The sequence below is a fragment of the Stegostoma tigrinum genome, chromosome 9 (assembly GCF_030684315.1).
Source record: "Stegostoma tigrinum isolate sSteTig4 chromosome 9, sSteTig4.hap1, whole genome shotgun sequence".
Taxonomy (NCBI): domain Eukaryota; kingdom Metazoa; phylum Chordata; class Chondrichthyes; order Orectolobiformes; family Stegostomatidae; genus Stegostoma; species Stegostoma tigrinum.
The window spans coordinates 89779434-89797814 of NC_081362.1; the positions used below are offsets into that span (position 1 = coordinate 89779434).

At 44.7% G+C, this 18381-nt stretch overlaps 1 protein-coding gene across 2 annotated transcripts in view; it reads left to right on the forward strand.

The window, feature by feature from the left end:
- arfgef3 (ARFGEF family member 3) overlaps positions 1 to 18381 on the forward strand; it is a 147864-nt gene that overhangs the window by 42199 nt on the left and 87284 nt on the right. For both annotated transcript variants that reach the window (XM_059648743.1, XM_059648744.1), the window contains exons 4-9: positions 6957 to 7088; positions 8042 to 8110; positions 10718 to 10840; positions 13652 to 13694; positions 15892 to 15976; positions 18002 to 18106. In XM_059648743.1, the coding sequence (XP_059504726.1) occupies positions 6957 to 7088; positions 8042 to 8110; positions 10718 to 10840; positions 13652 to 13694; positions 15892 to 15976; positions 18002 to 18106 (557 nt within the window). The remainder of the gene's footprint in view (positions 1 to 6956; positions 7089 to 8041; positions 8111 to 10717; positions 10841 to 13651; positions 13695 to 15891; positions 15977 to 18001; positions 18107 to 18381) is intronic.

The following is an 18381-nucleotide window of genomic DNA, read 5'->3' on the forward strand; positions in this document are numbered from 1 at the left end:
TAACCAAAAAGGGAAGAGAAATTGGAAATACAGACTGCTTGAAAGATTAAAGAACTTTGCAGTTACCTCAAGTTGGTGAAGGAGCAGTACGCCAGTGTGTTTCTGGTACTTGCAATCCAGAAAATATTAAATTGTGTGTTGGGTAGAAACATGTCTGAGGAAGTGGATTTGTGATTGACAGAAATGTGAAAAATATCAAAACTTTTGAAACACAAAGAGACCTAGCAATTAATGTAAGAATTCACAGACAACTGATCCAAACATGAAACAGTGGAGTCTTCCTTTGTATTAGAAATTTAATGATTCCATTTCTCACTGACTCCCACTTCTACTTGGGATTACTCTTCCTCACACCCTGTGTCCCGTACTGATTCCATTCCATTCTCCCAATTTCTCCATCACTGTCACATCTTTTCCTGTTGTGCAAAGTGATGTGCCAACACTTGTGAAAGATAGTAAGAACTGCCAATGTTGGAGTCAGAGGTAACAAGGACCTGGAGGAACACAGCAGGCCAGGCAGCATCAGAGGAGCAGGAATGTTGATGTTTCAGATTGGGACCTTTCTTCTAACACTTGTTCCTTTTTCCTTAATTGAGGATTCTCCTCTTAGGGCCCGAAACCACAACCAACCCATTCCCCACCTCCTCGCCAGCCTCTGCCTTGGATAGACCATTTCCTTCAGTTCCAGCAGGATGCCACCACCAAGTGTATCTTCCCCTCCCCCTCCCCTCCCCTTCCCCTCCCCTCCCCTGTTCAGCATTCCAGAGGGACCACTCCTTCTGTGATACCCTAACTTGCCCCTCAGTTGCCCTTAACGCTGACTGCCCTCACTACAAGCAAACCCAGATGGTGTAACATCTACCCCTTCACCTTCTCCCTTCTCACTGTCTGAGGCCCCAGACACCTTCCCAGGTGGAGCAATGCTTTGCGTGATTTTCTTTCACCCTGGTACACCTCAGTTGCTGCTTGCAATACAATCTAGACCACTCTGGGCAGATTGTATGCACAGCAGATGAGCACTTTGCTGTCTGCTTCCATTCAGTCTGTAAACCGCTCCTCAACTCCCAGTTGTCTGCCATTTCAATTCTCCTCCTTGCTTACACTCTGACCCTTCTGCCCTTCGGTTCATTGGAACAATGCTAGAAACTCAATGCAGGGAAAATTCAGGGAATAAATCTCTCCAATACATTCTCTGCGCACTGCTTAGAAGCAAGTCTTAGAAGCAGACCATTTCTTCACCAATAAGAGGCATGATTGTGATTCAACCGAAGTACAAATTGCTTTGATCTTTCAAGCAGTCTGTTTTTCTAATTTATTTTCCCCTTTTGGTTATAAGTGTAATATCCGATGCTGATAACAAGCCGAATCAGATCTCCACACATCCTCCATTAACTATAAACACAACATATGTGGCTTTGTCAATTTCCCAAAACTATTCATCTGTTTGTGTCTTGGTATTGTGCATCTTAAAAAGTATTAAGGAAGCCAAGTCCTGGGGTCCTGATGGGAGCTATCCCAGAATATTGACGGAGGCAGGAGAACAAATTGCTGGAGCATTGATAGCCATCTTTGTATCCTCTTTACCCACGCGTGATGTCCCAAAGGACTGGAGAATAGCAAATGTCGTCACATTGTTTAAGCAAGGTAACAAGGATAATCCAGGAAATTACAGTTCTGCGAGCCTCATGTTGGTGGTAGTGAGATGGTTGGAAAAGATTTTCAGGGACAAGATCTACATGCATTTAGAAGCAAATGGACTTACTCTTGATAGCACGGTTTTATGCAGGGGTGGGTCATGCCTCACTAACTTGATTGAGTTTTTTGAGGAACTGATGAAGATGATCGATGAGGGAAAAACAGTTGATATTGTTTACATGGACTTCAGTAAAGCGTTTGACTAGGTCCCTCATGATAGACTGGTACAAAAGGTGAGGTCACATGGTATCAGGGATGAGCTGGCAAGATAGATGCAGAACTGGCTTAGTCATGGGCAACAGAGGGTAGTGGTAGAAGGATGCTTTTTGGAATGGAGGTCTGTGACTAGTGGTGTTCCAGAGGGATCAGAGCTGGGACCTCTGCTGTTTGTGAGCTACGTAAATGATTTGGAGGAAAATGTAGCTGGTCTAATTAGTAAGTTTGCGGACAATACAAAGATTGCTGGAGTTCTGAACAGTGAGGAGGATTGTCAGAGGATACCACAGGATATAGATCAGTTGGAAGCATAGGCAGAAAAATGTAAGATGGAGTTTAATCTGGACAAATGTGAATTGATGCATTTTGGAAGGTCAAATACAAGTGGAACTTATACAGTGAATGGCAGAATCCTTAGGAGTATTGGTATGCAGAGGGATCTGGGTGTATGGATCACTGTAGGTAGCAGTGCAAGTAGATAAGTTTGTAAAAAACACTAATGGCATGCTTGCCTTCATTGGAAGGGGCATTGAGTATAAGGATAGGTAAGTTATGCTGCAGCTTTATAGAACTTTAGTTGGGCCACACTCGGAATATTAGATGCAGTTCTTGGCACTACCCTACCAGAAGGATGTGGATGCTTTGGAGAGGGTACAGAAAAGGGTTATCAGGATGTTGTCTGTTATGGAGGATTTTAGCTATGGAGAAAGATCGGATAGACTGGGGTTTTTTTCACTGGTATGTAGATCATTTAAGGGATGACCTGATAGAAGTTTATAAGGTTGTGAACGGCGTAGTTAGAACGGAAAAAATGAGGCCTTTTCCCAGGGTGGAGGGGTCAGTTACTAGGGGACATAGCTTCAGAGCTAGAGAGGAAAGTTTAAAAGGGATGTGTGAGGCAAGTGTTTCACACAGAGGGTGGTGAGTGCCTGGAACACATTGCCAGAGGAGGTGGTGGAAGCAGACACAAAACAGCATTCATGAAGCACCTGGACTAATACATGAACAGGGAAGGAATCGAGGGATATAGATCCTGTAAGTGAAGATAGGTTTAGTAAAGAAGGGAAAAAGTGTCAGCACAGGCTTGGAGGACCACAGGGCCTGTTCCTACGCTATATTTTTTTTTGTTCTTAACTCAGAGCAAGTCCCGTTCTTTTGTCTCCTGCTGTGCTCACCGGCCTACACTGCCTCCATGTCAAGCAACATCTTGATTTAAAAAGTCTCATCCTCGTTTCCAAAACCCTTCATGGCCTCTCCCCTCCCTATCTCTGCAATCGTCTCCACCCTGTCACCCTCCATTTATCTGTGCTCCATTATTCTGGCCATTTTTTGCTTCTCAACAATAATCATCATGGGTGGGTGAACCATCGCTTCCCTGGGCCCCAAGCTCCAGAATTCCCTCCCTACACCTCTCTGCCATTCTACCTCACCTTCTTAGTTTAAAACATTCCTTAAAACCTACATGTTTCATCCAGCTGTTGGTCATCGAACTGAGTCTCCTATTGTGAGGCTGGATGCCATGCTTTAACATATAATGCTCCCATGAAAGCTGTTGAATGTTTCATTATATTAATGGTGCTATGTAAGCCATTGTTGCTAAAATCTACAACCTCCTCCTCATTTTTCCTTCCCCCCTCATCATTTGAGCTGCTTAGATCTCTTGTGAATTCCATAAAACCAAAAACTGTAGGACCCTTACAGTGTGGAAACAGGTCCTTCAGCATACCACCCAGACACATCCCACATAGCCTACCTCACCTACACATCTCTGAACACTACAACCAATTTAGCATGGCCAATCCACCCTAACCTGCACATTTTTGGACTGTGGAATGAAACTGGCGCACCCGGAGGAAACCCACACAGACACGGGGAGAATGCGCAAACTCCACACAGACAGTCGCCTGAGGCTGGAATCAAACCTGGGTCCCTGGTGCTGTGAGGCAGCAGTGTTAACCACTGAGCCACCATTCCTTCCTGAAACACTTCCCTATCTGCCCTGTTTGAAGAAGAGAGTGAAACAAGAGGGAATAAAATTAGCTGGATGGTTCAGAATAACACCAACAGCGCAGGGTTCAATCCTTGATTCACCTTGGGCTTACCCTGCAGCGACACCCCACCTGTAGGTTGAGCCACCTTTAAGGGGTAGATGGTAGTGTGCTGGTAATGTCACTCATAATCCAGAGGGGCACCGGTTCAAGTCCCACCATGGACTTTAAATTCAGTTGGTAGGGTTGTCTGGTACAGTGATGTTGTGTTGTGACCTCTGAGACAGAAGGTCCAAGTTCAAACCAAACCTGGCTTGAAGGAGTCCCATATTATGTTAAAGATAGAGGAGTGAGATGGCTTGTAATTTGAGGTATTTTTCTAACCAGCCTATTCAGACATGCAATGACATACATCTGTAGCAAGTGGGGCTTGTGCCAGGGCCTCCTGACCCAGTGGTAGGGACACTATCACAAGAGCACCTTGCTTGTTGTTTGAAGTCTACAGCACAGTAAAAGGCCCTTCGGCCCATTGAATCTGCTCCAATCAAATTATTCTGATCCCATTTTCCAGAACTTGGCCCATAGTGTTGTATTCACCTGATGCTGTTATTGTTAGGGGCAGAGTTCTCCATGGTGTGAGTTGGCCTGTTCCTGATCACACCATGCATCATTGACTCTGCATGTGGCTTCAACTCAGCAACAAAGACTGCATTTATATAGCCCTCTGGACATAGAAAAAAATACCCAGGCCACTTCAAAGACCGATCATCAAACTGAATTCGACACTGTGTACTTTGAGGTGATATTGGGATAGATGCTTTAAAGGTTTAGTCAAAGAGGTAGATCTTAACTGAGTGACTTGCTCGGCCATTTCAAAGGACGTAAGGACATAAGACATAGGAGCAGAAGTAGGCCATTCAGCCCATCGAGTCTGCTCGACTATTCATTGAGATCATGGCTGGTCTGATAATCCTCAACACCACTTTTCTGCCTTTTCCCCATAACTTTGACTTCCTTACTGTTTAAAAATCTGTCTATCTCAGTGTTGAATATACTTAAAATGCTAGCCTTGACAGGTAATGAATTTCAAAGGTTCACAATCCTCTGTGAGAAGTAATTCCTCCTCCTCTCAGTCTTTACTACGCAACCCCTTATTCTGAGATAACACTATCCAGTTCTAGATTCTCCCAGAAGGGGAGGCAACATTTCCGCATTTACCTTGTCGAGTTCCCAGAGAATCTTGTATGTTTCCATAAGGTCCCTTCTCTTTCTTCTAAGTTTTAAAGAGTACATGCCCAAGGACCTCTTGTCATAAGACAGTCCCTCCATACCAAGAATCAGCCTAGTCAACCTTCTCTGGACAGCATCAGATACCAGTATCTCTCCTTACGCATGGGACCCAAAACCATTCACAATATATTAGCTGTAGTCTTTCCACCTATTTCTGTGTCTTCCATAAACCTGCTTATAGTACATTAACTTCCCTTATCCATGATGTAGAGGTGTTGGAGTGGTCTGGGGTGGACAAGGTCAGAAATCACACGACGCTAGCTTATTTGATTTGAAAACACACAAGCTTTCATATGATGAAGGGGCTCCTGTCCTAAACAAAAACCAAGTTGCTGGAAAAGCTGAGTAGGTCTGGCAGCATCTGTGAAGGAGAAGACAGGGTTAACCTTTCGGGTCCGGTGATCCTTCCTCAGAACTGAGGACTACTCTCCTAAAGTTTGTGTGTTTTCAAATAAACCTGTTGGACTCTAACCTTCTGCTGTGTGATTTCTGACTTTTTCTTTATCCAAGCCATTAATATAAATTGTAAATAACTGCAGTTAAGAGGAAACCGCCTTGCTGTGGGTCTGGGAGTCACACATAGGCCAGACAGGGTAAGGATGGCAATTTCCTTCCCCAAAGGACCTCAGTGAACCAGATGGGGTTTTATAAGTCAATGAAAGTTTAAGTAATGAAATGTCTTCCTGATTTATTAACTAAATTCAAATTCCGCCAACTGCTACAATGGGTTTTGAGCTCAGTACCTTTGGACCATCGATTACTGGTTGGGTGACATTATCACAATATCACCACCACCTTCCCCTGAAAGGAGAGGGTGGTGGTAGTGAGGTGGAGAGCTTACAGCCCAGGGAGCTGAAGACATGACCATTTATGCTGAAGTCATGGATGGAGTGATACTTAGGAGGAGTGCGGACAACCCGGAGGGCTGTAGGAGGTTACAGAGATGGGGATAGAGGCCGTGAAGGGATTTTGATTTGACCTGATTTATTGTCATGTACCTAGGTACAGTGAAAAGTTTTGTTTTGTGTGTAGCACAGGAAGGTCATACCACACAAAGTGAATAAAAGTAATAGAACAGAGTGAGGAACACAGTGCCATGGCTGCAGAGAAGGTGCACAAGCACCAAGGACAACAATAAATTTAAAATTTGGGAGATCCATTCACAAATCTAATAACAGTGGGGAAGAAGCTGTTCTTGAATCTGTTAGCATGTGTTTTTAAGCTTTCGTATCTTCTGCCTGACGGTATAGGTTGGAAGAGTGTTTCTAAACAGGTGGGGAGGGTTTTTTTAATGTTGTTGGCTGCCCTTCCGAGGCAGTGACAAGTATAGCTGGAGTCAGTGGATGGGAGGTTGGCTTGTGTGATGGACTGGGTTGTGTTTACAACTCTCCGTAATTTCTTACAGTCCTGGGAAGTGCAGTTGCCCCTGTGCCAAGCCATGTTGCACCCGGATTTCTATGGTGTATCTATAAAAGTTGGTAAGATATGAAAGCAAGAATAAAGATTTTAAAATCATGGGGCCGCTTGCAAGACCAATAGTTAAAGTGAGTCAGTAAACTCTGGTGGTAGGTACGGGGTGCTAGTGAAATGAAATCTATTGTGAATTAAGACATAGGGATCTTTGGAGGCCAGTAAGGAGAGCTTTGGGGTATTCAAAGAGGAAGCAAAGGCATGGCAGAGGGAGTCAGCAGCAAAGAGGGAGGGGATGTGATGAAGATGGGAGTAGAATCAATGATGTAGAGGTAACCTTCTGCTTTATTCTTTTAGAAACTGCTGGCGGATGAGAGGTTGGTGTCAGCAGAGAAAGAGCTGGAGGACAGACAGTTGCTGAACCAGATGCTGGACTCCATGAAGATTACACCTTTTCTGAACGAGGACCTGCAAGTGGAAGTCATGAAGGTGCTCACTCATTGATAAAATGCAAACTTATGTGGGGTGCTTGTCCCCTAGGAGAGTCTCCTGATTATGATGGGGTAACCTGGGCTCAGCATGTTATGGGTGAGAGAATGGGCCTTGGAATTCCAGGGAAACCATGTTGATTTTGTTCAGGATTCCTGATTGCAAAACTCCGATGCTCCAGAACCTCATAAAGAGTCCCAGGAAGAGGGCTGTTGTCAGCCAGAATGGGAGACCCATCCAGAAGCATCACCTCCCGTGTGCCAGTCTAATCCTCATCCAGGGAAAGTGCGAGTGGCAACACTTTCAATAGCATTGGTTCCTTTTATGTAGCTCCTGGCGTAGTACACTTGTCTCTTGTGGACCCAGGACCCACTGTAGACTGAGAAAATGCTACATGAGTTCTTGATGGTGGCCCACACAATACTTATCATTCAACCAAATTGTCTAAAGCAGAGCATCTGCTCATTGTGACATTGCTAGCTCTCTGATCTTGCTGTGTGCCGATTGGCTGCTGTGTTTGCTACATTACAGCAGTGCTACACCATGCTTTGGGATATTATAGGTGACTTAAATACAAGTCTTTTCTTCCATGACCTTTGAAAGGCCCTGGATGGGATATGTATCAGTTACCATCTGTGGCAAAGCCCCACTGTGTCTAGATTGAGAGCATGGGCCAAATACCCGGGAAATTTGCCCAGGAACCCTCTCCAAGCTGTTATGAGATGAAGAGAGGGAAGGCAGGACGTGATGCATGGTGGTTAAGGTGCAGGGTAACCACAGCAATTCTCAACCTCACCATCTCAACTCTAACCCTTTCCCCATTTGGCATTGTTAGAGGTAAACATCAACTAAGTGCAGTAGTATGTCTGGGAAACAGGCAGGTCTGTGGAGATTGTGGACTGGTTTGAGTTTATATCTATGATATTTTTATTCATTCTCTGCTTCTTTGAAAGGTGCTGCTGTGTATCACATACTCATCGTCATTTGAAATAAATGGCAGTGCAGTACTGAAGATTGCTGAGGTAATGCTGCCTGTGTGCCTCTGACCCCCTGTTTATTGCACTGACTGCTTGACAAAGTGATTCTCCACATGTGTGGTTATTCATGTTTGTATGCAAGCTTGCATATGTATTGGCGTATGTGTTTATGTTTACATATGTGTTTGCATGTGTTTGTACATGTGATTGTGTATGTGTTTACGTATCCATTTGTATGCGTCATGTAGATGTTTGTATGTGTTTACATATGTGTTTATGTGTTGCATACATATTTGTATATGTATGTGTTTGCATCTGTTTTATCTGTTGTATATATGTTTGTATATGTATGTGCTTGCGTATGTTTGTGTTGTATACATGTTTGGATATGTGTGCATGTATATGTGTGTGTGTTTGCTTATCTGTTTGCAAATGTTTGCTTATATGTTTGTAAAAACGTTTGCATGTGTGTTTATATACGTGTTTGTATATACATGTTTACTTATGTGCGTGCGTGCATGTTTTATGTGGGTACGTGTTGTGTGTGTCACTAAAGCCTTTTGGGATATTTTAAAATCAGGAGAGGAACTTAATATAGGCTTATTAATTCAGCCTCCATCATTTTCTGAAGAAGGGTCCCGACCCGAAACGTCAGCTTTCCTGCTCCTCTGTTGCTGTGGTTCAGTTGTGTCTCTGAATTCTGAGTCATTACGCCCTGAGTTTAATTCCATCTCCAGCATCTTTCAGCCCAAAGACCAAGGTTGACACTCTGATACAGAGCTGAGGGAATACTGAGACATTCAACTGATGATCCTATTGCCTGCTGGGAGGTGGGGTAATGTAATAGGTCCCTTTGGTATATTGCGGAGATGGGCCAGGAGTTTTCTCTGGTGTTCTGACCGATATTTAATTCATGATCGACATTATGAAAAAAACCAGACGATCTGATTAGGATCACATTGCTGTTTGTGGGATCTTTCTGTGCATACATTGACCACAAAGAATAGGAGCAGAAGTAGACCATTCAGCCCATTGAGGCTGCTCCACCATTCAGTGTGATCATGGCTGATCAGGGGCTCCAACCTCCTTTCCTGATCGCTCCCGTATCCCTTGTTGCCCTGAAAGACCTAAAGTCTGGTTATCTCAGCCTGAAATAGACTCAATAATGGAATATCCGAAACTCTGCTTGGTAGAGAATTTCAAAGACTCCCAACTCACTGAGTAAAGAGATTCTACCTCATCTCAGTCTGAAATGATCAGTTCCTCATTCTGAAACTGTGTTGCTTTGATTGAGATTCCCCCACCAAGGAAAACAGCTTCTCAGTATCAACCCTGTCATGCTCCCTCATTATCTTATAGTGTCATAGAGTCATAGAGCATGGAAACTGACTGTTTGGTCCAACCAGTTCATGTCAACCATATTCCCAAACAAAACTAGTCCTAACTGCCTGAGTTTGGCCCATGTCACTTCAAACCTTTCCCATTTATTTCCCTATCCAATTGTCTTTTAAATGTTGTAACCGTACCTTCATCCACCACTTCCTCTGGCAACTCATTCCACTCACAAACCTCTGTCTGCCTAAAAAAGTAGCCCCTCATGACCCTTTTCAGGTCTTTCTCCTCTCACCTTAAAAATATCCCCCGTAGTTTTGAATTCACTCCCCACTTTGAGAAAAGATCCTTGCTTCTACGTTTCAGTAAGATCACCGCTCATGTTCCTAAGCTGCAGAGAATGGGGGCCCACTTTTCTCAGCCTGTAATCCTAAGACAACCCTATCATTCCAGGGACCAATCCACTGAACCTTTGTGGTACGGCCTCCAGTGCAGACAATAGTTACTGTTTTTTGTCCTGAATTACTACAGGCAGTGCGGTTTCAAAGTGTTTAATGGTCTGTAAAGCTCCTTGAGAGGTCCGGTGGTTGGGAAACTTGTGCAGACACAAGTCTTCTCAGGTTTTTTTTCCACATTTTGGTAGGATATGAGGAAGAAGCAGGACATGACTGTTGTGTTGGATGGTCAGCCATGATCCTGTTGAATGGCGGAGTGGGCTGAAAGGGCCAAATGACCTACCCCTGCTCCGATTTATGCTTCCTGTTTTTTGAGTGTCACTGAGGGAAAGCAATCCACTTTAACCCTGTCCACGTGACTAGTGACAGATTACAAGCCGTCGCCTGACTTCAGCCGTTATCTGTGTACTCCCCTTGCTTCTGCTTGTGGGACCTTGCTGTGCTGGGCATTGTCTGCTATGTTTGCCTATATTCTGACGGTGCCTGCATTCCCTAACCAGGGAACGTCATACCTTCGCTGGTGAAGCAAGGCAGTGACGAACAAATACGTAAGCACAGGGTGTTGGATGCGTGGGACCTCCTGGTGAGCTGGGTGGTAGGGTTCCAGAAACCACTCAGGGAGCCAGACGGGTCTGCAATTCAGCCTTCTTCACCCACCCCAATGGCAGGGGTAGGCCATTTGTCCCTTTCAGCTTGCTTTGTCATTCAATAGGATCATGGCTGACCATCTAACACAGCAGTCATGACCCGCTTTTCCCTCATATCCTATCAAAACATACCACCCCTGTCCCCACATTCCCCGTAACTCCGAGGGGCCTTTGCTGCTTGTCTCATGTTGTCTCTCCTTCCTGTCGTTGTGAACCAGGTCTGCATCGAGACGTACGTGACCAGCAGTCACCAGCGCAGTATCAACACGGCTGTGCGAGCCACTCTAAGCCAGATGTTGAGTGACCTGAGCCAGCAACTCCGCCTGAGGCAGGAGAGTGAGGTGAGATGAACGATGCAGAACGAGGGGAGCACCACTTAAAAAGATGGGGTCCCTCACCTTAAACAGAGACCAGGAGGAATTCTCTCTCTTCGGAGGTCATGAGTCTTTGTAACATTGTTCCTCAGAATCCAGTGGAGACAGGGCCATTGGCTGTATTTCAGGTAGAAGCAAGTCCTGGAATTCTCTTTCCTTCATCGTATTGGATGTCTACTTACAGCACATGGACTATAACGGTTCAAATAGGTAGCTCAGCACCACTTTCTCAAAGGCACTTAGGAATGGGTCACCCAGGCTGGCCCTGCATCACGCTCTGTGAATGAGTGACAGGTATGGATTTTGTGACTAATGAGGGAGTCATGGGTTATTGGGGGCAGGCACGGAAGTGGAGTTGAGGTCACAGATCAGACATGATTTTATTGAATGGCAGGGCAGGCTCTTGGGGCTGAATGGCCTACTCCTATTCATAATTTATGTGCTCATCTGTTCAGACACCAATCAGAGGCGTCTCTACTGCCTGTCACTCACAATGTTGCGCCTGGCCTATTTCTGGGCTGGTCTTTCAGGGTAGCTCGGTGGCTCAGTGGTTAGGACTGCTGCCTCACAGCACGAGGGATTCGGGTTTGATTCCACCCTTGGGCAACTGCCTGTGTGGAGTTTTCACATTCTCCCCATGTCTGCGTGATGCTCTGGTTTCCTCCCACAGTCCAAAGATGTGCAGGTTAGGTGGATTGGCCATGCTAAATTGCCCATGTGTTCAGGGGTGTGTGGATTATAGGGGGATGGGTCTGGGTGGGATGCTCTGAGGGTCAGTGTGGACTTGATGGGCTAAAGGGCCTGTCTCCACACTGTAGGGTTCTATGATTCTATGACTTTCTCCAACTGGATATTTGTCATGGACTTCTGTAAAGCAGGAAGAGGCGCAGGAAAGCAGACGTTTTGGGCCTAGGCCCTTCTTTTCTGAAGAAGGGTCTCAGCCTGAAACATCAGCCTTCCTGCTCCTCTGATGCTGCTTGGCCTGCTGTGTTCATCCAGCTCTACACCTTGTTATCTCAGATTCTCCAGCATCTGTAGTTCCTACTATCAGTGGACAAGATGTGAGGGTTTTACTGTGGTCTTAGCTTGTCAGGCAGATATATTGACTCTGAACAAAGGGAAGTTGTAAGGGATTGGGTTCAGAGCAATGATAATAATATGAAGTGTTAAATACTTTCACAGTACAGTGTCAAGAGGAAGAATAATCTACCGGATTTTGAACTGGCAGTAGCATTATGGTCTGAATGGCTGTCATCTGCATTGTATGATTCAATAGAATGTACGCATGGCTTGTCTGGACAGGATGAGGATGATTTCTTTCATAGATACACTGTTTAATGTTCATTGGCCAAAGACAGGTGTGAGAGGTGAATTTTAGCAAGGGTACTCTGAGTCTGGGGGAGCAAAGCCACTGGGCTAGTGGCAGAGAGACTGGGAAGTGGGTCTGCCGAAGGCCAGGGGAAACATTGGAGCATGGGCTGGGGAATGATTCTGCCAGGCCTGGAGCGAGCGAGAATGGGAGCTAGAAGTCTGTGGAAGAAATCATGCTGAATAAGGGAGGAGGGAAATATAAAGATGGGAAAAAAGGCTGCAAAAGGAAGACCGTTCAATTATAGGTCACTAAACTCCCTGGGAACCAAGAAATCTTGAGGTAACATGCTAATGAAGTCTGTCAAGGCAGCAGAAATTCAGGGAGAAATGTAGTGGGTATTATTGTGGTGATTAGATAATTTAATACTAAGCTCTATTTTGTAAATACTTGTACTTGTCTTATCACTTCTCAGAGCATCTCAAAAACTTTGAATTACTTGAAATGACAATTTTAGAGACAATGATGCACCTTGTTTAGATGTGTTCTCACCAGTCCTTGAAAGGATGTCCGGGGTGATAGCTTTTTGTCTATAGAAGTGTGTATCAGTTATTTCTTTTCAAAAACTGTTGTGAACTTATGACTCCTGTCTTCTGCCCATTTAAATACTGTAGTATGCATGGTATTAATGCATTCCTTTGTGTGTGCTTTTTATTGAATGGAGGATTGTAATTATTAATGATATTGATGAATTCTTCTAATTCTGCTTCTGTGTGAGTCCTAATATTCCTCACAACAATGCAAATTCAGTAAGTATTGTACTACGTGACTACATCATCTCATGAATGAGCCCTTAATCTGCTCCCCCTCATTTTAAGGCTCTGCCCCTTAGTTCTGGTTTCACCCGTCAGTGGAAACAAGTTCTCTGCTTCTATCTTACCCAATCCCTCCATAATTTTATGATTCGATAAGATCCCCAATAACATTGAATATCATAGCAGAAAACACTGGAGAAGATGACGAAACAATTTTAGTATATGGTCAGGCTTCACTGAGGACAGTGATGAAAACGACCATGTCTGTAAAGTAAAGGTAGCCCATGTACTCTAATTGCTATTTACCTATAATGAAGACTCCTGTATCTCTGATGTCCATGTTCCCAAACAGAATCTCTCTGGACTCATGGATTGAAATACTTACCAGAAATGCACTTAGTTTAGGTAAATCTCGGGCATGGGTGTTCCCTATTTATTGCTGTAACCTTCTATGGAGGTTGAAAACGAGAATAATGTTAAGTGGGTTGCATCCTCCATGTTGCACAATTCAATTTCTATCACATAGCGTTTGGAGTGTTTAGAGTTCCTTTGCGTTCCAGTCACTGGTAAATATGTCTGCTCACCATGTGGGTGGTCCCAGTTGTTGATGACAACCAACCTTACTAAACGAATCAATTTCCCTTCTCTTAACAGAGTGAGAATGGCTGTACATTGCAAGAGGAACATCTCAGCAAAGGTAAAAAACTTGTGGAAAACTCAGGTGGCGCATATATACCCGGATGTACTCAAAAAAAAACAAAGAACTGTAGATGTTGGAGATGAAACACACCGAAAACAGAAATTGCTGGAGAAATTCAGCAGGTCTGGCAGCATCTGTGAAGAGGAAGCAGAGTTAACTTTTTGAGCCCAGCTATCTGAAGAAGAGTCACTAGCCTCAGAGCTGTTGAGTTTCTCCAGCAATTTCTGTTTTCGGTGTGTTTCAAAGCACGTTTAAATGACATGTCTCACCTCACATCCAGATTTAACGACTGCACAAGAACATGCTATTTAGCCCAACAAGAATATGCTGGCACACACAAAAACACAAATTGCTGGAGAAATTCAGCAGGTCTGGCAGCATCCATGAAGAGGAAGCAGAGTTAACTTTTTGAGTCTAGCTATCTGAAGAAGGGTCACTGGCCTCAGACTTGTTGAGTTTCTCCAGCAATTTGTGTTTTTGTGTGTGCCAGCATATTCTTGTTGGGCTAAATGGCCTATTCTTGTGCGGTTGCTAAATCTGGATGGGAGGATAGACATGTCATTTAAACATGCTTATACAGTCACTTAATACAAAAAGCCATTCAGCCCATTGTACCTGTACCAACTTCAAGAACAACTTACTTAATTAACCCATTTGGAGCATTGGCGATTAACAGGAAACTTGATCGAGGTAGACAAGATCACGACAGGTTTACTTAAAGTTGACAAAGAAAATTGCAGCCATCTATTAGCCCATGCCACTCATTTCAAAGACTAGAGGAACATATTTTAAGGGTTTGGGCAAGAGATGTAGGCTGGGAAGAGGGGCAGGAATGTGAGCAAAAATTTCTTCCTCAGCGAGTGGCAACGACCTAGCACTCTCTGACTTCAAGAGAGGTGGAAATGAAGATGATCCATGATTTTTAAAAGAAATTGTGTGGACCCTTTAGGGAAATAAACTTGCAGGGCTGCAGTTATGGAGTGGGAGAACGGGATTGACTTGATCACTCTGTGGAGGGCCGGCATGGATTCATTGGGCTGATTGGCCTCCTGTACCATAGTGGTTCTATGGCTGTGCCACTCCTATAGCTCTGCAAGCTTTATAGAATCCCTGGAGTTTTGAAAGAGGCCATTTGGCCCAATGTGTCTGCACCAACCCTCTGGAGAGCAACCTCCCCAGACCTAGCCCCCATTCTATCCCATTTCCCATGGCTAATCCACTTAACCTGCATATTCCTGGGCACTGTGGGCATACCCTCTCCTCTCCCCATAATCTGCCAAATAGGTAGGCACCTAGATTGACTGACTACCATACCTAAATGAACCATTAAAAGTCAGTTGGATTGGTTGACATGCCTGTTGACCTGAATAACACACGGCACATATCAAAATGTGCCTGGTGTAAATAGTTGGGTGAGGGTGAGAAGTTTGTCGAGACCGACATGATCTGAGGAGGGGAGGAAGACGAAGGCATTTTATTCTTCAAGGTGTCCCGCACATGTCAAGTGTACACCTCTTCCCCAAGATGCCAACACCTCATTCCTTCTGTGCTATCTGCCTGACTGAACCCAGACCACTGCTTCACGCCATATCTCCATCTCCCTGGTCTAAGGCCCCATGGTGTCCCTTTAACACACAACTCCCCACAAGTAAGCCGTGACCCTCCCTGGGCCTGATCCTACTATGCCAGGTGTCAGGAATATTTGAGCTCATAGCAAATCAGATCTAGTAGCAGCTCCGATGGGTGGGATTATCTTCCAGGTGAGGGCCAGAAACCTCACCATTGGCTGGTTCAGCCCCAGTCTCCACATGTTGTGGTGTCAGGGCATGCTTGCAAGGAGTGAATTGTAGACAAACCCTCCCCTCCCTCTCCCTTAATGACCATCCTGTTGGTGGTCTCTCAAATGACTACTATTGTGTCTTACTGTGACAAATTTGGACTGAGCTGGTGGGTTTTAACAACTGTTTGCCCAGGCTGTTGGTCATCCATCCCAATGTTTTCCCATGTGACATGGTTTCAGGTACACCTCTGTGAGACACCTTGGGCTACTTTACTACACCAAGCTGTTATTGTTAATCTCTGTCTTTCCTCATTCCACGCTACCCCTGTCCCCTGCCCTTGATATTCCCGAAGCCAGTGTTGTGGCCTTAGAGATGTTCCAGTCCCTCTGATTGTCCTGTGCTCCTTCTGTTAGGCTCCTCAGTCCCAGTCGAGTCGTTGTGTGAGGACATGGTCTCGGTGCTCGCTGTCTTTTGTGAGAAGCTGCAAAGAGTGGTGACGTAAGTGGACTCTCTGTGGCTCAATCTTAAAGATATTTCCAGAAGGATTATTCACAAACCTGCCCAGCTCAGGCCTAACTACCACCCACTTTCAGAAGTCATAGCATTGACTAGAATTCTGTGCCAAGCCTGGTCCGAGGCGGTGTGACTCCTACCTGCATTCTACCAGCTGGCCCCAGGGAAGATGGTGAGGGCAGAAAGGCCAGTGTAACTACAGTGAGTGAGAAGGGAGGAGAAGCGGGAGGAGCTGGTGGTGGGACTGGCTCAGCTTGCTCTTGTAGAGAACCAGAACTGTATGATGGGCTGATTGGTCTCATCTTTGCAGTAACTGTTCCGAGGTTCACTAATTGATTGACGTAGTCATGGAAAATAGGTATCCCATCCCGAATTGCCCCTGAGAATGTGGTGGTGAGCTGCTCCCTTAAAGCAAGTCAGTCCATGGAGTGTAGGGACCCTCCACACAGCTGATAGGATGGGGTTTCCAGTATTTTGCCTCAGTGACAGTGGAGGCTGGTTGGTCCATCCAGTTTAGTTTCTTCTAGTGAGTATTTTCAAGCAGTCACAACCCACAGCATCAGGAATCATTGGGTGGCCTCAGCTTTTCAACCTGGTTTGGGATCTGACCTCTTTTCAGTCCCACAGAGAAAACATTTGAGCTAATGTATAGGTCCCGCAAGGTTTAAAATGGGCAGCTACTACAAAGCCATATCCATTAACATTTGTTTGCATGCTGCCTACTGTGCTGTTTAAAGTACCCTGAAATTTTGTTTGTGGGATATGGCCTCAATGGAAATGTCATCGTTTATTGCCCATTCCTAATTATCCATGAACCGCTGTAGTCCAGATGATGTAGGTACCCCCCACCATTATGTTGTTAGGGAGGGAGTTCCAAGCCTTTGACCCAGAAACTCTGAAGGAATGGCAATGAAGTTCCAAGTCAGGATGGTTAGTGGCTCAGAAAAAAACTTGCAGGCGGTTGTGCTCCCATGCATCTGCTGCCCTTGTGCTGGATACCTGTAGGGTGCAGGCTTTGAAGCAACTTTAGTGAGTTACTACAATGGATAATATACACTGCTGCCACTGTGTGTCAATGGCTAAGAGTGAATGTTGAAAGGGTGACAGTCAATTTCGCTGCTTTGTTCTGGATGGTGCCATACGGTGTGTGACACAAGTTACTCCACAGTGTGTTTTGTGAGGACATTTCAGAATTTTGACCCAGAAACCCTGAGGGAACGGTGATATATTTCCAAGTCAGGATGGTGAGAGAGCTTTCGGGTCATGGTGTTCCCATGTATTTGTTGTCCTTGTCTTTGTAGATGGTAGTAGTCATGGGTATAGAAGGTGCAGTTGAAGGAGCGTTGGCAAGAATGCATCTTGTAGATGGCAAACTATGTCGAACAAAAGAGTTACCTCTTTTTGTCTATGTTTGGACCAGGCTGTAATGCAGTCAGGAGCTGGGCGTACCCAAACTAAGCATCAGTGAGTGGGTTATCATTGAATAAGTGCTGCTGATAACTGTATTGATATCGTCTTTCATCACTTGCTGTATTTTGATGGATGCTATTATGCAATAGTTCACACTTTGTCAAGGTGCTGTAAATGCAAAGATAGACAGAAGAATGCCAGTCTTCTTAAATTGCTTGATTCCCTTTTTGTTTGTTGAAATTCTTATAATCCCCTGAGTGGGGAGAGCTTTCAAGTCTGGATTAAACATTAATACAGAAACTTGAGTTTCACACTGTCTGGTTCAGTTTAATTGGAGATGTGTTGTGACATTTTTTCAATGTGTGTAATGCCACTAACTGATTATTCCAGTTGGTGGGCATATTGTGAGGACGAAAACATTAGTCACTGATTTCTGGGGACTAGCTGTTACCTGTAGATCATATTTGCTTGAATTTAATGGCTAAGTTCTCGCATGGACCCTACTTTTCTACTTATCCAGTGGGATTAATGTCATGCATGTTAGAATTTCGAGTTAAATTTGTCTTAGCTGCATTTTAACTTCTGGCCCTTTCCTTTCAGCAACAACCAACAGTTGCAGCTTCTTTACCTGGAGTGTATTCTCTCCATGCTGAACAGTTCCTCTCCTGTCATGCATCGTCATAAAGGTTTCACAGACCTCTTGTGGTGAGCTGTGTTATTGATGCATTTGCAATCTCTACCATGGCAGTTTGTGTTGTCTTACGTGCTGACTATGAAACACAGAGGCAGAAGTAGGCCATTCAGCCCATCAAGTCTCCTCCACCATTCAATGATTTCTGGGAACTAGCTGCTGCCCATAGATCATATATGCTTGAATTTAATGACTAACTTCTCGCATGGACCCTACTTTTCTACTTTTCTATTTTCCCAGTGGGATTAATGTCATGCCTGTTAAAATTTCGAGTTGAATTTGTCTCAGC